Below are 19,900 nucleotides of genomic sequence, written 5' to 3'. Positions count from 1 at the left end.
CGGTCCGTGCAGTTCCCCCACAGGAGTCAACTCAAGAAGCAGTTATACTCTTTCTTAGCTTCAACAGCTAGGGAGGAGGCGGGAACATCACTGCCACGGCTTTTAAGTTCAACCAAGCCACCACATGTACGAGAAGTAAATATTCTGGTCTCGTGTACCTTGCTTCTCTTCCCCGATGACTTCGTACATCTCTTCCTGGATTTGGAGTGAGAGATTCTGGCTTCCTGAAAATGTTTCATGGGCGGACCTGGAGCGGCCACCACCTGGTGTGGACTACCCTCATTTGGAGCACATATACATCGCTTTGCCTCTGGCTGTCGGTGTCTGTCTGCTAAGGCTGCTTTTCGAAAGGTAAAACATTATACCCATCCTTTGTTCTTTGTTGAAAATGTTAGGTGAAGTTCCTCATTCGGTGAGGGCCATCTGTGGGAGTTCACGGCTGAGGGATTCAGTGTTGAAACTGTTCACTGTGGAGATAAAAAAAGAGAAAGAAAGAAGGGGACCAAGCAAAACAAAACAAATGTCACTCCTTGCAAGAGTCTTAGCACATGAGTCATTCCTTGTGAACACAACTATCTGGAAACTAGAGAGAGCCAACCAACTCTCTGTAGGCCTGTATGCTCATGTAGGCTATCTTCAGCCAACATCCCAGACATAAAGTTGGTTACAACGTAACCTTTTTAACACATTGATTCATAGATGGGATTACCTCAACTACTGCCTCTTCGTGAGACAGATAATTACAGGCTATGTCTTTCATTCTTAGTGGGTCGTTCTTGTAGACCTATAGCTGGATCCTCATAATACAGGGATTCACTCGTTATTGCCTAAAGGTGGCATTAAAATAACTTGATACACCAGTTTGCCTTGCTGAGCAATGATTTGTTTCCCAAGGGTAGCCTAGTTTAAGGGGGAAAACAGAAATGGCATGTAATTATCGCACAATGTAAACACTCTTTTGAAAATATATGCCAGGGTTAGGGCGCTTTTAGAACCAGTTTGTGCTGTGAATATAGCAAACAAAGAGTCAATTCTCTGCTATAAGGGTTAGGCCTGTGTAAATGGCCCTAGCTTTTCTTTGGAGTGCTTCCTTTCGAGTAAAACAACCAATGAAAGGGCAGAAAAGGCCAAAGCCTAATCTGTGCTTCAATTCACCCAGTCACTGTTTTTCACCATGTAATGGAAACGGTAGCCTACTAGCAGATAAGTTTGGGTCATTGTGAAATAAATGGCGTTAGAGTTTTGGAGTGTGGGCACTGGTCAACTCAACCAGATGATCTTGTGACACACAGCAGTATTTTCTTTGTTGAGAGGCGGATCTCACATCCACTGTTTCCCACCCTCTCACATGATGGGGTCATCACGCTGTTTAGACTAGGTGCCACATTCCCTCAGGATTCTTCCAGTGTGTCTACCCTTTATGCCCTATTGTACTCTTTTCTTTTTCTAAGACACGCACACACACACACACACACACACACACACACGTTAAACATTACTTTGTGTAAGAACTGCTGAAGTTCAACAGTTAATGTCAGTAGGAGGAGACTTTTGAAAGCCCTTTGGCCAATCTTGGCTAATAGTTTATCCGTTGCTACAGCTTGTATAAAGTGATTACCTGTCTCTCCACACACCATCTCTGTGTCCCGTCCCTGCCCCCACCCCTACTCTCACTCTCTTTTTTTGCCTCCGTCTGTGTGTATACAGGCTAGTGGCCAAGCCCTGTGCCCACATACTTGGGATTCAGGCGGGAGCGCCTCGACGAGCTCAGCCCAATGATGTCCTGGAGAGGGTGTATAAGTCCAAAACGGTACATATTGCCCATGCTTGTTGTTGTGTACTAGTCCATTAAATGTTCCCTCTACACACGGGAACACAGACGTTACTGCACTGGGAAACCACACCAAGAATTTCATGATATGTTCAGTATGTTACTTCTTGTAGTGTGACAGTCAAACCTACTGGTGTTAGTGACATTTTTACAACAGACTACGAAAAGCAAGTGATTTAATTTTTTGTTGTCCTGTATTGTCTTCTTTAGAGTCCAGACACTAAGCAACTGGACGGACTCTCCAAGCAGCTGGACTGGGATGTACGGAAAATACTGCGATGGTTTCGCATCCGTCGGAACCAAGACAAACCCACCACTCAGAAAAAGTTCTGTGAGAGCATGTAGGTTTCCTACTGAACTGCTGTGTTGTGGGCACGCGGTTCACGTTTGGAGAATGATCTGCGCTGCATTATTTCATTATTGTTTCAACTATCGGATCTATCGGATAGATTGCTATGACATTTTTACAAAGATGAATGGATAAAACTCATGATGGTGGTCACATGAGTTTTCCTTTTGATGTTGACATTTGTGCTTTTTGAGTGAAATATATTAGATATAAAATTGTATGGATTACCATTAAATTTGGTCTATGACCCTCACATAAAATGGTGAATGTGGTTAATGTTAGTGTTGTCTTTGTGAGTATGTTGACATTAGCATGTAGCTTCTGTGCCTTAGTTGCATGACTCTTGAATCTTGTTTTTGAAGAGGTGTCCTTTTAACCCAATCCTCCTGTATTCTTTCACTACAGGTGGCGATTTACATTTTACTCTGGGATTTTTATCTATGCCATTCGCCATTTGTGGGTGGTGAGTTGAATTAACATACTGAATGCTTTTGTTGAATACTGATATTGTTGCACAGCCTTAGCTTAATTTGAAAGGGGGATCAATCCCATTGTACGTTTTTGTTGATCTAATCACAGACGGGTTTAATCATGTGCCCATTTGATCTGTTTCCATTAGTCGCCTTGGATGTGGGACACCAGGCAGTGTTGGCACAACTATCCTTTTCAGGTGAATAATTTATTTCTATAGTAACTGTCTGATCATCGTTCAGCTGCCTATATTTTGACTCAAATCTTTTCTGCACCACAATATTCATATGCCTGGGGCGTTTGGGGTACATATTTGTTAACGGTTGTGCTTTTTTTTTTTTTTTACTTTGTCTCAAAGCATATAAGTTCCGGACAGTACAACTACTATGTAGCTGAGCTGGCTTTCTATTGGGCTCTGATGTTTTCCCAGTTCACAGACATTAAGCGTAAGGTGAGTCAACAACAGCTTAACACTATTGTGCGGCCTCTCAACAGCTCTCATGAATATCTAATGGCAAGCCCTATTGTATCACAACTTTTTTCTTTTGAGCTTTTCATTTTGTATATCGATTTCTTTGGAGGTATGTTGTAAAAGCTTGAGCTTTCACATCATAGACTTTGCTAATTCTAATGTGCTCTGGAACACTGGGTACTGGAAATAGTAATTTTTTTTTTTTTTTGCAACCTCGAAAATTGCAGTTTCTATTGCACAATGCACAGTAACTTTTCAATAAAATGTATATGCTGTACTATATTTTTTTATATCCTATATTATTCTAAATATTCCAAGTGTGTAGGAAAACAACTAGAGTAAGGAATTAGTTCTATTTATACAAGGCCTTTCAGTTGGTCTTTTAACTGACAGTCTTGATGAATGTACAAAAGCAGCGAGGATTATTCTACAACCAGCTATTTCATGTCATTGTTCCACCAGCTGGTGTTTTTATGTACTCATGAATTACCCACTTTAACTCTCTCTCCCTTCATTTCACTAATGACAGGATTTCTCCATCATGCTTGTCCACCACCTTGCCACCATATTGCTCATCACGTTTTCCTATGCCAACAACATGCTAAGATCTGGCTCTTTGGTCATGTGTGTGCACGATGCATCCGACATCTTCCTCGAGGTAAAGAAACTCTTTGACGAGGATTTTTTTTTTTCTGTTCCAAGGAGCAAACAAGGTTTAACTCGGCAAAGCCAAACATTGATAAAAACACAGCTGGGACCATATGAGCATAGAAGTGATACTACTGCAGTATAACTACTTGTACTACCTGTCTGACAGAGAAAGACAAACACCTCTTATTAGCATGATGTCAATGAAATGTAGTAATACAAGAGCTACCCGTCTGACTGAAAAGAATGGAAAACGTCTCATCAACATTTCAGTGACAAGATGTCATTGAAATGTAGTACAAGTGGCAACCTGTCCCACCAAAAAAAAAAAAAAAAAAAAGCATCTCAATTTAGAATTTATATTACGAGATGTCTTTACTTGTATTGCGTATCCTGGTGTGATATTTTCATAACGTGAATCATTATGCTTCATTCCTTCTCGAAGTTTGCCAAGATGGCCAACTATGCCAAGTACCAGAGGCTATGTGATGGCCTGTTTGTGGTGTTCAGCATAGTCTTTTTCATCACCCGACTTGTCATCTATCCTTTCTGGTAAGACAAACGAGAGCTTATTTACATTTCAAATGACATACTCTACAACTACATAACGTTTTAGAAGTCATATTTTGGGAGCTCCACTAAACTCCTGTATGTGTGCCTTTTGTTGCAGGATTGTTAACAGTGTTCTGTTTGAGAGCTGGGAAATCATGGGGCCATATCGGGCCTGGTGGTTGCTCAATGGGTTGCTGCTTGTGCTGCAGGTTCTTCACATCATCTGGTTCTACCTCATCTGTCGCATTGCTATCAAAGCATTATTCAAGGGAAAGGTTAGTCTGGTTGAGTGTGTGTGTGTGTGTGTGTGTGTGTGTGTGTGGTACAATTTTGAGTCATACTAGCGGCATTGATGTCTGACATTGTTGGTGCATCTTTTTAGTTTGGACTAAATTATCTTAACAATTATTGGATTGATGGTATCCAGAGGATGACTCCTACTGACGCACTGTGTCTTTAGTGCTTGTCAGAAAATATAGGCATGCTAACATGCTTCTCTAAGATGGCAACTCCAGTAAATATTACCTGCATCAGGATGTTGGCATGCCGACAGCCGCACAGAGCTGCTATTGTGGCTGTTCACTCTTAGTCTGGCTGTACTTTCCTCAATATGGAAAACATGTAATTCCTATGTGTTTCTATTTAAATTTTTTACAGGTGGCTAAAGATGACCGCAGTGACACCGAGAGCTGCTCTGACGAAGAGACGAAGCATAAAAATCCCGGTCAGACCCTTAGGCCAAATGACATCAGTCACACTGGTAACCTCAATGGAGACACTCATGACCACTGAGCACCATGAGGGGATATTTACTTCCAGTGTGGCATTTATTCACCTCATGCGTGCCTGTTTGACCTACATTGTCACATTTTCCCACTCTGATGAGTTGTTAAGATGGAGAGGACTTGGATACAGGAGAACTGCATGTGTGGAATACAGACTTACGCTGTCTTACTGAGTCAGGTTTACACTGTGTGAGGTTTACACCTGCTTTTTGCTTACAGGAGTTGACGGAAGTATGTGTGTAGTCTGTCGGCTCCTTGCTCTGTGTGTGCGTGTCTGCGTGTGTTCTCTAAATTGGAAATTGCAGCAAATCATTAACAGTGCTACTGTCAACACTCATTTTGTACATGTAAATAGATTTTATTAAACTGGTTAATATATTCTACAGCTGTAAAACAAATGCATCTGCCTTAAGAATATATTGAAAATATCTCTTGAAATGCCAAAGATTTCTTAATAAACAATATTGTAAAAAAATAAGTTTCCAGCGATATAGGATCTTTATTATGGATGATGAACTTTACTGTATAATGAGTAACTGGATACTTTTTACACTTTTGCTTACATCAGATAATTATTAGATCAATTATTTGTTTATAAAATGTCTAACAATCTTATAATTTATTTTTTGATGAGACCCACAGTCCAAACGTAAACAACCTCCACACCCTTAAACATACTCTCATGTAGACAGAGAAACGTGTCAAATCCTCTTGGAAGTCTAATCTGTCGTCTTTAGTATCTTATTTTCTCACACTCGTCCAACATGTCAAAAACTTCTTCTCCAAAGTCGTTGTACTTCAGACTGAAAGAGTTGGAGACCAAAGCATTAGTAATTTGCAAGTTTATGATTTGTGCTTAGCAACTGTATGTGAAAACACACTGGCTCAAACTGGTTTATGATTAACGGATCTGGCATACTTCATCTCCAGCATGTTGGGGCTGTCCTGCATGACTTCAACGAGGGCTGGGACGGACGCATCAGTCAGCGAGTTGTTTCTCAGTTCCAGGCTTTTCAAAGTCCGACTGGCTCTTATGGCAGCACACAAGTCCTCAACACAGGAATCAGTCAAGCCAGTCATTTCAACGCTAGGATAAGGAGAGGTAGACATGTTTGAATGTAGTGCACACTGTTAAAAAGTAAGGTCTAAGGAGATTGTTACAGTGTGAAACTTACTCCAGTTCCTCCAACAGACAGCTTGGATGTGCAACGGCATCCCAAAGATATTTAACCCCTTGATCTCCGACTTTATTTATACCTACAATCAGGGACTTAAGTTGAGACGTCCCACCTTTCAGCACTGAACCTAGTTGCTTGAAGACCGACTGGGTCAGCTCGCATCTTGTTAAGCTGTAGGATGGTAAAGAATTATAAACCAATCTGCTTATCTGAATTTCACCAAGAATTTGTGAAAGGCTGTACTTTTTTAAAGTCAGATGAGCGTTTAAGGTGCAGTGTGTAAAGTGAATTGCCGTTATTCAGCACAGACTTGTATAAATGGAATATTATTATATTCATAAGTAGGTTTTAATTGGTGTACAATCGATTGAAATTAAATTAAAGTTTATTTTTGTTTTTTTAAATACCTTTTTAGAATAAGCATTTTATATTTACATAGGAGCAGGTTGCCCCAAAACCGATAACTTAACGGCCTTATGCGTTTTTATATTTAGTGGTTGTCCCCCAGGAAATGCACCTGTTGGAAGACGAAAAAGTACTACCAAAGAATAAATAACTCAACACTTCTTCATGAACATAATACCATCTTTAGTACCTAGCTTCTTGTCCTTGAAGGCCACTGTAGCTTCTGTAAATTCCGGGACGACATGGAGCTTTTACCACTAGATAATGCCAAAATACCTCTTATTACACACTGCACCTTTTAATGGAGGTGACCCTACCCGAGATTTTCTATTGGACATCCAGGTCGATTGAGGGCTTGGCAGAGCAACAGTGCCCCCTCCTGGCCCAAATCATTCACTGACAGATCCAACTCTGACAGATGGCAGTTATCTGACATCAACGCCTTCATCAAATGAGGACAGCATGCACCAGTCAACCCGTTATCAAAGAAGCTTGAATTAAAAAGGAAACAAAAATGTCACCAATGGTAGAAAAATAGGGAATGTGAAGGGATAATTCATCATACAGTTCTTATCATAAAGGCTGAATGCAGTTTTTTATCATCTTGATGCAAACACTTACTTGAGGCTCTGTAGTTTACAAAGTGGGTGTTGCAGGGATTTGCACAGATGCTCCACTCCACTGTCATCGATTGTGTTTCCAGTTAGGTTCACTTTTTTTAACTGTGATTGGCCGGAACATAAAGCTGCTGATAAAGCCCCCATGGATGCCGAAGTCAAGTCACAGCTTTGCAGCCTTTTAATGAACATAAAAAAGGTTATTTTTCTAAACTAAAAGTCAACTATTTGTGCAGAAATAAAGGCAGTTCCAAAAGACAAAAACTTAGTATATAAAGTGCATACTGAAGCTCCTGTAGTTTACAGTGCGGACTGTGCAGTGCTTTGCACAGTTTTGTAAGGCCGTGGTCACCAATCTCATTAGACCTGAGGTCTAACAGATGCAGCCGAGAGGTGCCTGAGGTCAGCACAGACACCAGATCTTCACAGCCCGCCTCTGTCAGTCTGCACACTACAAGTCTAGGTGAATCAAAAGCAAACATCAAAGACCCATCATTAGTTGAACTTTAAAAAGTGTCTTAACAGTGTAAACAAACGCCTCCTGAGCATATATTACGTCAATTTGTGCAGCTTGCAGTCCCTGAGTCCGGTGCAGAGGATTTTTAGCTTTTCATCTCCGAGGTGGGTTTGAGACAGATTCAGCTCCTTGGTGATGGTGATTCCTCGGCAGAGAGATGAAGCCAGTTGTTGGACAGCCGCTGCACTCAAAGAGCTGTCTGACAACCTGGTGGACACAATGAGATATGACATATGCAGCATACTGACCACACCGAACAAATTATTTTTTTACAGTGGCTTACGTTATCTTATGTGACAAGCACATAGCTGGAGCCAACCTCTCTGCTTTCTCTTCCGTCAAATTCCTGGTACGATACAGGTTCAGCTGCTCCATCTCTCCGAGGCACATCACTACATAATTCAGGGCCACGCAGTCCTGAAGGCTCAGGTCTCCATAGCTCATGCCCAGTCGGGAGGAGGGCGTGACGATCTCTTTCACTAAACTCTCATTTTGAGCTTGGTGAAGCAGATGGAAGCAGCGGTGGTGACTGTCTTTGCAGCATCCCTTCAGCGTGATCTCAGAGCTACTTTGGAACCAGCGCTTGAAATCCTTGATCTGATCACAGTTTAGCTCGCCCAGCATGGTCTCCAGCGGTTTGCGCTGAATTGGCTCAGAGAGCCCTGACAAAAAGAGATCTAGATACTTTGCACCTGTTCCTTTGTGCTTTTCCAACATCTCCTCCACCCCTCCAGACTTCGACTTGTCCAAAAAGAAAGACACGGCCAAGAGGAACTCCCGCATCAGCTGGGACTGGAAGGAGAAGACCCATCTATCTGACAGCTCACCGTCTACTTGCAAGAAACCACTAGCGGAGGTAAGAAAGCTTCGAAGACCAAAGGCATCCATTTCCTCTTTGCTACAGCTCGAATGCTGGTCGAGGGAGCCGTGAGACGCCATCTTGCCGAGGGCCAACACCAGTTCTCTGTTGTAGGCCTCTTTCAGCGAGAGCGTCCTCATGAGGTGGACCAGGATCTCAACATAGAGCTGAGATAACGTCTCAGGAAGTTTGGCCCCAGCATCCATCAGAGCCTGGTAAATAGAACAAACTGTCCAACAAAACCTTGGGGAGGTGCAGATGTCATAAAAGCCTAGAGTCCTCTCCATGTGCACGAGTGCTTGGTTGGCAGCAGCCGGGTCAGTGAAGAAGTCATTAAAGTAGGCCTCTCTCTGTGGCTTCAGAAACCCACACACTTCCACCAGGCTGCCACTCAGAAACGTCAGACATCCCGTTGCCGGCCTGGTCGCCACCACAAAGGCAGCCCCTTTCAGCAGTGACCCGTGAAGCAAGCTGGCCACTAAGCAGGGCAGTGAGGCCGTCTGGCCCGGGTCGGAGCTGAGGCTGGATGGGTCCAGGCTGTGTTTGCACTGATCCAGATCATCCAAAACAAACAATACGTCCTCCGGCTTCTGCAGAACCAGCGGCACAGACTCAGGAGGGATGAGGCTGAGATGGTGCAGCAATAATGTCTCCAAAGAGAGCATCCCATCGAGAGAATGTAACTGGCTGAACCGCAAATGGAAAACGTACTGAAAGTTTTGGAGGTGGTTCCCTTTAGCCCAGTCCACAAGCAGCTTCTGCAAAGCTGTTGTTTTACCTGATCCTTCAGGACCGACCAGTATGACGGTTTTGGTTTCTCCAGACAGAGCGGCATGGATAGCATGATCGAGGGAGGGCAAGTTGTCTTCCACGTATCTGTCAGTCGCCTGAGCTTCAGAGGTCAAAGGGGATATGTACTTATTGTTGTTCACTACACTCACAGGAGACTCTCCACCAAGAAGTGTTGACATGCCCTTTGGCTTCAGGATACAAGTCAGCACAGCTTCTTTGTCCATTGTGTAAAAACCTGTTTTGAGAACACATAAAAGTGAGTAAACATGCAAATGACAGTGTCATTTAATTCCTTACTTTGTAGGTTGTCCACTTCCAGATAAAGTCGACATTATCATATTTTCAAAACACGGAAGCGACAAGTAACATGAGCCTACCTTTGACGCAGTGTTGGAAAAAATAAGTTGATGAAACAATGTCATAAAATACAACAAAATAAAGGTGTATTTTGAAAGCAACCCGTTTTAATGGCGGGGTTACGCCTGAACACAATGCAGTCGCGCTCGAGCTACCTACCAATTAAACCACGAGCAGCTCAAACAAGGAAGTGTAGTGTGATTTTAAGCCCTTCTCGCTGCTTTACAGGCAACAGGGTGTGACGATAGCTTGGTCCAACCTAGTAGGTCCAACCAGACCATCGTACTTCATTTCATTTGTACAGAAGGGAAAATGAAATTTGGCCGGAAGTAGGCGGGCGGGCACCTGAAAGGTACGTGTAAAAATGCCTATTTATGAAGGAAAAAAGACCATGGAGAAATGTGTAAAAATCCGGGATCTAAGCCTCAGTATTTATTTGAGTAAATTGACAAGGCATGTTGGCAGGACAGGAAAGCAGGAAGAAGAGACGTCCTTCCCTAAAACACAGTATTATATTGTCTAACATGTCTACTGATTGGTTAAATCTTGTAGTCAGGCAGATTTCAGGGTCCTCCTCTTGTTTTCTCCTGGCCGAAACCAGAGATCATCGAAGTTGACCTCCCCAAGCCTTGAGAAGTTACCCAGACTTTGTTCTAACAGTTCCTCTGCCTTAGGAATGTTGCTATCTCATGGGACATCAGCTTCAGTTTTATGGCTAGTGTCTGACTATTGGTGTCCAAGCACCAAGGAAAAAGTGAGAACATTTATTCAAGTCAAATGTGAAGAATATATCAATTGTTTAAATGATTATATATTGGTAAATGCCAAGTAATGAGGGGGGGGGCATAATATCATACAAATTGGAGTTATTTTTTCTATCACACCTGCAAGTAGAAAATGCGAAAATAAAAGTTTGCATGTGTAATCCCAATGGCTCTTTGTGATTGCCTTTAAATTAAGTTTTAGTTTGGGACGAAACAGAAGGCGAAAGTGCATTTACTTTATAAGCCCATAATAAGTCAGTGTAACACATCAATTATCACAATCCAGTAATATAGCCTAATAATTGTGATGTTGAAATGTTTCATTTAGCATAATACGAATTTTTAAGCACTCTCTATTTTGATGCTAATGTCTTAAGCTGAAAACACTTCTGTACTTCTATTCAAGTAACAGTTTAAATGAGTATTTCCACAACATAATAAAGTATAAAAACAACACAGAAAAGTTCTATTCACTTCAACTCTAGAACAAATCACACACATCAGACTTTCAATGTTGTAAGTGACCTGCCTTGTAGAGATATTGTGCAAAATTACAAAAGGCACTTTAAACGTTTGTGTATTTATTAAGACAAAATAATGCCACCTGCTTTCTTTGTGTTAGCATATTGGAAGTCTGAACATTAGACCTTGAGGCCATAAAGTCCTTTCAAACGGGTGGTGAGGGGTCAGTCCTGTATAGTGAGATACATATGCTCCCAAAGTGAGCTGAAGTTTCTCCAAACAAGCACTGGATGGCAGCAGGTCAGCTCAGCTGCAGTTTAGCTAATAGTATACACAGTCGATCTGTGCGTCAGTGCAGTTAAACCACTGGATGCCAGCAAAGATGAGATTGAAAAGTTGGCACAATTACACTTCTGTGTCTCATTGAAAAATACACAAGATATGAGTATGCAAATATCTTTAATTTGAACAGTTCAACAGCTGGACACAAGATGTCTCCTACTTCAAAGTTTAGTCCAGGTCTCATATGTGTGCAATCTGCATATTGCATAATAACTGTTGAGAAGTTGCCAAATGAAAAGTTGAATTTTCACTTAATCCTGCTATATCAGCTACAAGACTTCTCCTCAGTGGCTCAATGTGTAAAACACAGCACTTAAATTATTCTGTACTGGAAGATCAAACTTCAATGTAAAGGAACTTAGTTGAAAGGGGAGGGGGGGGGGGGGGGTCTTTAAAGTCTCTTGTGCATGAATTCAGAAAAAACAACATGAGTTAATAAAAAACACACAAATGATCATGCATCTAAGTAAATAATTTTTAATGTTAACACAGGAAGCAGTAAATCATGTAACATCCAACAGAATGGGAGAAATAAACAAATAAAACACGAATTTGGCTCATTGGTGCAGGTGGCTTATTATAGGTTACATTGAGGTCAAAGTAAATGTTAGAGTTTAAAGGGCAGCAGAGATCCAGCAGGTTTCTTTTTATTTAGCTGTATGTTGTGTCACGGGTGGTCTCCACTTTCTTGATGATAACTCCACTGTTTCTTCTCCGCGGACCTGGAGGGAAGAGGACATAGGAATAAAAATCAGATAAAAACACACACTGGTTAGAGCTTCCCCTTGAGGCTCAGGCCTCACAGCAGACCCGGGTTCGATTCCGGCCCGTGGTCAGCTACCTGCATGCCCTCCTCTCTTTGCCCCATTTCAACTCTGTCTCTCCAAATCTCTCTTCAAGAGTGTTGAAGAGAAAATGAACTACTTACTTTGGTTGGGCACGGTTTGGATGCTGAGAATAGAGTCCTGTCCGATTCTGAAGAGAAAACAGGAAACACAGTAATAAGAATTGATGTACTGTCAAAAAGGTACAGTCTGTTAATAGATCTTAGGAGTTTGTGTTTCAAATGTGTAGCGGGCTTACTGTTACCCCTTTAGGGAGAAAGACTAAGTTATCATTTAGGCAAATGTGGATCTGATTAGCATAGACTATATGCTGATTAGCTTTTCTGATATTTGTGTGTGAGAACTTGACACTGCCAAGCTCAACCATTGCATCTCACCTTCCTTCCTCTCCCTCCAGCAGCTTGCTGTAGGTGGATATCTCTATGTCCAGGGCCAGCTTCACATTCATGAGCTCCTGGTACTCTCTGACCTGCCGGGTCATGTCCTGCTTGGCCCTCTGCAGAGCCCGCTCCAGGTCCCTGATGCGAGCCTTGGCATCCTGCACGGCATCCTCCCCGCGTTGCTCCGTCTCTGTCACCTGGGTCTCAAGCTTGACGCGCTGGCAAAAAGTTCATTTATAGACGGTGTAAGCATTTTCATGCAGATAATTGGAGATTTTAATTTGCTAGGTATCATGTCATTTCAAATGCTTGTGATAAGCAGTTAAACCAAAATACTTGTAGGCTATAAATCAATCTGTTATCGAATGTAATTAGCAGTAAGCTGCACCAGTAAGAGTAGGTCTATCACACTTGAGAAGTGTCACTTTTGCCTCCATTTAATTAAGTTTATTCCTGTAATTTTCATTTATTTTGAACCTTTACTAATTTGTAACAGAAACCGAAACTTAAGGCATTATGCGTGCACTCTCTGTCAGGTTTTGAGCCCATAACAAGTCAGTCCGGATGCCTCTGACCTGACCTATAAACCATGGTATATAAACCTCTCCCTCACCTGTGCCTTTACGACCTGGATCTCGTTCTGCAGGCGGCTGATCATTCGGTTGAGCTCAGATATGTCCCCCTTGGCGCTGCGCAGTTCGTTTCCATACTGGTCGGCCTCAGCAGTAATCTGGTCAAACTGGTGGGAGCAGAGAACAAAAAGAAGAGTAAACGTGTTATCAGTAATTATCAGGTGCGTCGAGGGTGGTTCCTGTCAAAAGGTGTTTCTAATGTATTTATGAGCAGTAGTAAACTGTTGACCCAGCTCACATTTGTAGAGAAACTTGTTTTACTATGAATCTTATCACACGAACAGCGACATGCAGTTGTTCAAATCCACCCAAGTTTAGGTAATTCATTATTGGTTATTCACCTTGTCCTTGTGCCAGCTTTCAGCTTCTTCGCGGCTGCGGGCAGCAATGTCCTCGTACTGAGCCCTCACGTCTGCCACGACCTGATCCATGTCCAGGCCACGGGAGTTGTCCATCTCCACCACCACAGACGTCTCCTTCAGGCTCTCCTGCAGCTCACGCAGCTCCTTTAAAATTATTATTTTTTTAAAAACATCACATTAGCAATTGTAAGAAGACAAAATCTAGAAGGCCAAACAAGCTCACTCTCTATATGTTCTTGTTCATGTTAAGTCTTTGAGAAAAGAAAAAAGGTATGGTCACGTACCGCGTCATACAGAGCCGTCAAGAAGTGGAATTCGTCAGTGAGGATAGTCACGTTGTCGTCTAGATCCACCTTGGACACGTAGCCTGCGTCCACATCCTGCAGGCAAAAAAACACACTTTCTTCAATTTAATGCTTAATCTTTAACATTTGGAAGAACTCATTTCCTGTGGCCATGATTATTTTAAGATTTAAACCACAGGTAATATACAATCTAGTTTTTTTACCCCGCAACAAGAATATTTGTTAGTAGAGAAGTTGCTTATAAAACTGAATGTATTGTGAGTTAGTACTCCGGCTTAATGAGTTGTTGCCTATTTTTTATTTTGAGAGCAAAGCATTCATCTGCATACTGTACCTTTTTGAGCAGGACAAAGTCATTCTCTCCTTCATTCCTCTTGTTGATCTCGTCTTCATACCTGAAACAGCAACACAAATACCAGGTTATTCCCACAGATCTTATCTGCACTTAACTGATTTTGCCTTTTGGTCTAGACACTCCATTCAATTTCACAGTCAGCAGTGGTTCAATGTCTCTCACATAAAAAAAACAAAAAAAACGTACTTTGCTTTGTAGTCGTTCACATGTGTGTGCATCACTGAGTTCTCCATGTCAAGCCTCTGTTTGTCGTTGGTGAGGAACTCCAGTTGTCTTTGGAGGTCGGAGATGTAGGACTTCATCATGGGCTCAATATTAGAGGAGGCGGAGGTCTGTCCCTGAAGCAGATCCCACTTGGTCTCCAGCATTTTGTTCTGCTGTTCCAGGAATCTTACCTGTAGCACAAGGAGGACATACCAACTGAATCAAACAGATCACAACATCTTGATCCTACAGGTCAAACATCGATTCAAATGGCAACATCTTCTCTAAATGGATCATCAGGAGTGTCAGAGTAATTGAAATCTCACACTCATACTTGACGTTCACCTGCAAAAGGGGTTAAAGAGAAATGTCCTTTCTTACCTTATCAATGAATGAGACAAATCGGTTGTTCAGAGTCTTGATCTGCTCTTTCTCCTGGCTGCGGACAGAATGGACAAGGGGGTCCACGTCCACGTTGAGCGGGGTGAGCAGGCTCTTGTTGACGGTCACGGCTGTGATTTGAGACCCATAGTTAGCCCCATAGTTAGCCCCGATGCTGCTCTTGGGGATGCTGTAGGCTCCCATAGACATGCTGCTGAAGCCCCCTGAGGACCTGTGTGATGTCTGGCGGCTGCTGCGCTTGCTGCTGCTCCTCAGACTCATGTTGATGCTGTGTGGAGGTTTCTCTGCCTGGGAGGATGAAGAGGTCAGTCAGGAGGTGGACGAGCGCTGTTGTGCATCTCTTATCTTTTGGGTGGCTACTTTATAGGCAGCGCTGGGTGTGGCGAGATAGCGAAGTTATGCGGCTCCCCAATGTGGGTAAACCAGTCAGACTGTTCTCCCACCTACCCCCATGCTGCAAAAAAAGTTGCATTTTTTCTGTTGTTACTTGTTACGCTGGAATTCGGGGCCTGCCCTGCGGCTTCTTGGTCTGCTGCTTTTGAACAAAACCTACAAGTATGATCTCAATGTAACAATGGGTTAGTAGAAAATGACGAAAGAATTTCATCTTGTGATTCAAGAAGTTATGACGAGCCCAGATCTTTAATGAGAAACAATAAAAGTAGGTGTGGAATAATAATGGATATTATTGAATATTACCTGTGAACCTTCTAAGATGGTAACATCTTTCCAAAAATGGGTTTTGGATTAAACTCTCTCCCTTTCTTTATTGCCTGATAACAGTTAAAGCGAGACATTGACAAAAACATCATATTTTTCAAGCACTGGTCAATCTAGAGATTTTTGGCTATTTTGCCTTGCTTTATCTTCTCTCATACTAGTATAAATAAAAGGTCCAAAATGTACAGGTAGATGTTTTACAATACAATGTCTGTTTGCATCTGTATATTTATCCTATACAGCTATCTTTAAAGGTCATTATCTCAAAATGTGTTCTTTAATTGATTAAATAAAATGCTGAAGTTTTTTACAATAGGATTTTCTCATATGTTGTTAATTGTCTGATTAATGATACATGTTGTTCTTTAACAAATGTTTTTTTTATTTATAGATCTGTACATTGCATTGTTTTGATTTATAAAATGAAAAAAATCTGTATCCAAAACTTTGGACACTAAAATGTTATAAAATGAAATAAACATTTAAGCTCTGGCTTTATCCAAAGTCTAGGTTTTTGGTTTTTAAAGAGACACAATTATGCCTATAACGTTTCAGAAAAATTGTAATAACAAAAAAAGATTTAAAGTTTGATGAAAATATAAGTTACACATTTTACCCTATTCACCTGCAGTGACTTGCCTTAAGATAACATAGAACGGCATATTGAGTCAATATGTTGGAATAGGTTGCTACACACTATTTTCACTATATTTGCTTCAACTTTCTGTTTAATCTTAACCACTGTTGTGACACCCGGTTGTCAAGGAAAAAAAACAGGCTGTCTACCTTTGTCACAGTCTTTTCTTTCTTTCACAAGCTCTCCCATTGAGTCTGATTATCCAATCATTGCCTTCCTTTAAAAAAACAACAGAGGCCAGGTTCCACATTCAACCAGGTTTATTCTGGAAGGTGTTCAAGCTGTATCGTCTATGCGGCATCAAAAAGTTATTGTAGGTTAGTAAAGCTGTGAGAAAAAACAACTTTGCGGGTGTGGCTGTGCTGTTTATACTAAAGCAATACGCGATCATTTCTCATCTCTATTAGCTCGTGTCAGCTATGAAGATTGCTTCGTTCAACGTTCAGAGGTTTGGATTGACAAAAGTCGCAAATTCAGATGTCCTGACAACTCTGGTTAAGGTAAAATCTTGTCTAAAAAATGCTAATGGGATCCTTTTAAACTTCAACTTGACCTAGAACTTTTGTCTTATGCAGATTGTATCTCGATACGACATCATATTGATTCTGGAGGTAGTGGATGTGAGTGGAGCCTCTGTGAAACTCCTTCTGAAAGAACTGAACAGGTGCATTTACATTAACTATTGAAAATATTGTCAATGCTTCTCTTTTACTACATGCATGCTCAATTTTTTACTGTCTGATGCCATGTCAGGGTCAACACAACCCATAACTACGCCCTTCAGCTCAGCACTCGACTAGGAAGGAACAGATACAAGGAACAGTTTTTGTTTCTTTACCGGTGAGCTTTAATCAGACTCTTGGCAGACTAATACTCCTATAACAATTAAACAGGTGCACTAAAAGCTTTTTTTTATGTACTCCGGGAAGGGATGACGTCGTGGACCTGATCGACTCCTATCAATATGAGGACAACCAGGTGAACGACCTGGATGCTTTTGCGAGGGAGCCTTTTATTCTCCACTTCAAACCCCACAACACAGGTCTGTGTCTGCACTTAAAGGAATCACAGGGTGTGGGATGTCTCAAGTCATGAATTAACCTGTTTGCTTTCCCAAAGTGAGAGAGTTTGATTTGGTTTGACGGGTAATTCAAAGGAGCAGAGGTGCAGGACAAACCTGTTTTGTCAGCCAAACACTTTCTGTGTAGCTCCACACATGTCTAAGATACATGTCATGATGGGGCACATGTTATCTGTGACGGCCATATGTAGTTGACAGGACTGTTTTGGTTGCAGTGCTTAAGGATATGGTGCTGATCCCGGTCCACACAAAACCGACCGACTCGAAGAAAGAGCTGGATGAACTGTATGACGTTTTCCTAAGTGTGAAAGAGAAATGGAAAACGGATGTGAGTTGCATCCCTCTGTTGCTTTACAGTTTCACCTGCAAGTAGTGATTTATGGTATAAAACTCTATTTGTCACCGACACTATGGCTTATGAATTGTCAATGAATAATGTTGTAACATGGCTACTTTTGATGGGATTTCTCTGTATACTTGTATTTCAACTAAGGAGGTAGAGAGAACTTTCATAAAATGGCCATTTTCTGATATTTTCTAGAACATAATGATCCTGGGGGATTTCAATGCAGATGGTGTGTACGTCACCAATAAGGGAATGAAGGACATCCGTATTCGCAGCGACAAGAATTTCCACTGGTTGATCGGTGATGAAGTGGACACCACTGCCAATACAACAAACGAACACACCTATGACCGGCACGTTTAACCAACTCCATGCAGTTCAAGAGAGGACATGGTTTAAAATGTTTCAGAAAGCAATCTGTGAAAGGGTTATTTTATGCAAGGAAAAAACCCTACATATTGTCATTATATGTGAATTAACAGAACATTTCTTTATTCCTGTCCCAGGATTGTTGTTTACGGCAATGATATGCTGGCTGCCATTGTGCCAAACTCAGCCAAGCCATTCAATTTCCACAAAGAGTTTGCCATGACAGAAGAAATGGTGAGTTGTCCAAATGTATACACAAATGTATGTCACTCCCTAGTTTCATGTGGATTAACCCTAATGAAGCGTCTGCACCCTCACACAGGCCCTGAGCGTGAGCGACCACTACCCTGTTGAGGTAGAATTGCGTAGTGCTGCTCCTTTTTGGACGACAACGACCTACCAAAGACATGACACCCAGCAACAAGCACCTGTTAACACGTCTTTCACAGGTAGAAAGTAACATAGTCATTTTTAACTCACCTGTCACTGATCGACATGCAAAGACAAGGGCGGAAATACTTGATGTTATGTCCTTTTGACTTTCAAAGTGTAGTGTATGCCAGGAATGCTCGGAATTTAGGGGCACAACTGAAAGGTTTTACTTACGCCCACATTTTTAAAAGCACATGATTTTACCCTAGATTCTAGAACTTTCCATTGTGTGATGGCAACTAAATTGTCGAATTACATTGTATATTTTTCTTAATATGTCAGACCAATGATGAATTGATCAAAAGTAAGCCGGATGGAGTTCATTACTCTTTTCTACATACCTCCTTTTTGAACTGTTGAGCTGAAATGCAGTGACTACATATTAAGTGAGAACTGAGTTACCACCTAACCATATCATTTAGCATAAAAATACGTTTAAAACATGTTTGCTATTCACTAGAACACTGAGGTGAAAAACCAAACTCATGACAATAATGCTCTGTTAACCAAATCTTTTTTATAGCTCTCTTTCCTGTTTCCTATTATGGAAAAATGAATTTTGATTTGATGCTCAAGTGTCTGCGTAGTTGAGTTTCATTCATCACATAAAAAAAACAATAGCTGAATCTGATCATACCAAGTAAAAAGAAATTTAAAAAAAAAAAACTAAACCTGACACAAAGGAACTAGTCATTAGTAGCATGGTAGCATTATTGTTTGGAATATATAAAAATAGCTAATTGACTCAACAACAAATAGCCTTATTCTGACTTCAGAACCTAATTTACCAACTGCACTGGTTCTGTAGCCTACTTACTGCTTTCTTCCTTTGTAAGTATTGTTAGTCAGTTACTCCAGAGTCGTTATGGTTTTCAAATTGGGTCTTTTCACAGGATTTGTTGACAAGAAGTCTGCTGACACAAGTTCAAAGTCTCTCCTCTGTCCTGGAGGGGAAATGACCCAAACCCAAACATTGAGGCACCAATTGTAACTTGCCTGACCAAAGCATCATGTGGTGCTTTCACTGAGGTTGAATTAAAAAAATGTGTGTTGTTCTGTTAAACAACTGGGCCTAATCATATGTTTCTCTTTGCGCTGTCTCTACTCACAGAGAATTTGCAGGTTGATGTGTTGAACCTGCAGAAGGAAAACCTCCTGCTGGAGCGAGAAAAACTCCAACTTCAGATCTTGTTGTTAAAACAGCGAGTTGCTTCTCTCCACCTGAAAGAAGAATGATTAGAAGTTCACGAACACTAAGCAGTTTTTTTTCTCGTTTAAGTAGGCTTTATGAACTGCATTTCGTCATCATTTCATTTCTATGATTCAGAACTGTTAAATGAATAAATAATGGTTCCATACAGGTATGTTGCACATCAATTGTTATTTAATGAGGTAGCTAAACACTACATCTCATATTATTACAATTATC

The 19,900-nt window shown here is 41.3% G+C and overlaps 4 protein-coding genes across 7 annotated transcripts; 2 read left to right on the top strand and 2 right to left on the bottom strand.

Moving 5' to 3' along the window:
* Positions 1–13: 13 nt before the first annotated feature.
* Positions 14–5,780, top strand: LOC307253467 (ceramide synthase 5-like). Its single transcript, XM_080031538.1, has 10 exons — positions 14–351; positions 1,708–1,810; positions 2,042–2,172; positions 2,586–2,643; positions 2,800–2,850; positions 3,010–3,102; positions 3,653–3,781; positions 4,217–4,323; positions 4,442–4,598; positions 4,981–5,780. Exons 1-10 carry the CDS (start codon positions 176–178, stop codon positions 5,113–5,115), a joined length of 1,140 nt encoding a protein of 379 aa, XP_079887664.1. The 5' UTR covers positions 14–175; the 3' UTR covers positions 5,116–5,780.
* On the bottom strand, positions 5,772–10,118 carry LOC307253466 (NACHT, LRR and PYD domains-containing protein 3). 2 transcript variants are annotated; one of them, XM_080031537.1, is made up of 9 exons: positions 9,993–10,118; positions 8,109–9,711; positions 7,865–8,032; positions 7,594–7,767; positions 7,313–7,486; positions 7,009–7,182; positions 6,284–6,457; positions 6,028–6,195; positions 5,772–5,911 (listed from the first exon to the last, which is right to left on the bottom strand). In XM_080031537.1, the coding sequence occupies exons 2-9, from the start codon at positions 9,698–9,700 to the stop codon at positions 5,842–5,844; spliced, it is 2,694 nt and encodes an 897-aa protein (XP_079887663.1). In that variant the 5' UTR covers positions 9,701–9,711; positions 9,993–10,118; the 3' UTR covers positions 5,772–5,841. The 2 variants fall into 2 exon arrangements, with proteins under 2 accessions (XP_079887663.1, XP_079887662.1); XM_080031536.1 differs by having other exon boundaries at positions 9,854–9,995.
* LOC307253468 (deoxyribonuclease-1-like) lies at positions 10,074–19,821 on the top strand. Of its 3 annotated transcripts, none has more exons than XM_080031539.1 (10): positions 10,074–10,185; positions 16,651–16,743; positions 16,819–16,907; positions 16,997–17,083; positions 17,173–17,285; positions 17,540–17,652; positions 17,866–18,023; positions 18,177–18,273; positions 18,362–18,488; positions 19,583–19,821. In XM_080031539.1, the coding sequence occupies exons 2-10, from the start codon at positions 16,663–16,665 to the stop codon at positions 19,705–19,707; spliced, it is 990 nt and encodes a 329-aa protein (XP_079887665.1). In that variant the 5' UTR covers positions 10,074–10,185; positions 16,651–16,662; the 3' UTR covers positions 19,708–19,821. The 3 variants fall into 3 exon arrangements, with proteins under 3 accessions (XP_079887665.1, XP_079887667.1, XP_079887666.1); XM_080031541.1 differs by lacking the exon at positions 10,074–10,185 and adding an exon at positions 12,774–12,871; XM_080031540.1 differs by lacking the exon at positions 10,074–10,185 and adding an exon at positions 16,413–16,560.
* On the bottom strand, positions 11,997–15,786 carry LOC307253469 (keratin, type II cytoskeletal 8-like). The gene is made up of 9 exons (XM_080031542.1): positions 14,866–15,786; positions 14,467–14,675; positions 14,260–14,320; positions 13,905–14,000; positions 13,600–13,764; positions 13,240–13,365; positions 12,624–12,844; positions 12,330–12,376; positions 11,997–12,123 (listed from the first exon to the last, which is right to left on the bottom strand). The coding sequence occupies exons 1-9, from the start codon at positions 15,145–15,147 to the stop codon at positions 12,053–12,055; spliced, it is 1,278 nt and encodes a 425-aa protein (XP_079887668.1). The 5' UTR covers positions 15,148–15,786; the 3' UTR covers positions 11,997–12,052.
* Positions 19,822–19,900: the final 79 nt, after the last annotated feature.

This window comes from Ammodytes marinus (assembly GCF_949987685.1).
Source record: "Ammodytes marinus genome assembly, chromosome: 7".
NCBI lineage: Eukaryota > Metazoa > Chordata > Actinopteri > Uranoscopiformes > Ammodytidae > Ammodytes > Ammodytes marinus.
Note: the sequence above shows the minus strand (reverse complement) of the source record. Positions and strands in the feature narration are given on the sequence as shown.

What these genes read in the sequence shown, in the direction of transcription:
- LOC307253467 (XM_080031538.1), top strand. Translation starts at nt 176, where the DNA reads ATGACTTCGTACATCTCTTCCTGGATTTGGAGTGAGAGATTCTGGCTT. An exon ending in GGGTGTATAAGTCCAAAACG is followed by an intron (nt 1,811 to 2,041) that starts GTACATATTGCC and finishes TGTCTTCTTTAG; the next exon opens with AGTCCAGACACTAAGCAACT. An exon ending in GGCACAACTATCCTTTTCAG is followed by an intron (nt 2,851 to 3,009) that starts GTGAATAATTTA and finishes TTTGTCTCAAAG; the next exon opens with CATATAAGTTCCGGACAGTA.
- LOC307253466 (XM_080031537.1), bottom strand. Translation starts at nt 9,700, where the DNA reads ATGGACAAAGAAGCTGTGCTGACTTGTATCCTGAAGCCAAAGGGCATG. An exon ending in TGCTTGTCACATAAGATAAC is followed by an intron (nt 8,033 to 8,108) that starts GTAAGCCACTGT and finishes TGTGTCCACCAG; the next exon opens with GTTGTCAGACAGCTCTTTGA. An exon ending in TGTCCAATAGAAAATCTCGG is followed by an intron (nt 6,458 to 7,008) that starts GTAGGGTCACCT and finishes ACCATCCTACAG; the next exon opens with CTTAACAAGATGCGAGCTGA.
- LOC307253469 (XM_080031542.1), bottom strand. Translation starts at nt 15,147, where the DNA reads ATGAGTCTGAGGAGCAGCAGCAAGCGCAGCAGCCGCCAGACATCACAC. An exon ending in GTGAACGACTACAAAGCAAA is followed by an intron (nt 14,321 to 14,466) that starts GTACGTTTTTTT and finishes TTGCTGTTTCAG; the next exon opens with GTATGAAGACGAGATCAACA. An exon ending in CTGGAGGGAGAGGAAGGAAG is followed by an intron (nt 12,377 to 12,623) that starts GTGAGATGCAAT and finishes TTTTCTCTTCAG; the next exon opens with AATCGGACAGGACTCTATTC.
- LOC307253468 (XM_080031539.1), top strand. Translation starts at nt 16,663, where the DNA reads ATGAAGATTGCTTCGTTCAACGTTCAGAGGTTTGGATTGACAAAAGTC. An exon ending in CTTCTGAAAGAACTGAACAG is followed by an intron (nt 16,908 to 16,996) that starts GTGCATTTACAT and finishes ATGCCATGTCAG; the next exon opens with GGTCAACACAACCCATAACT. An exon ending in TTGCCATGACAGAAGAAATG is followed by an intron (nt 18,274 to 18,361) that starts GTGAGTTGTCCA and finishes ACCCTCACACAG; the next exon opens with GCCCTGAGCGTGAGCGACCA.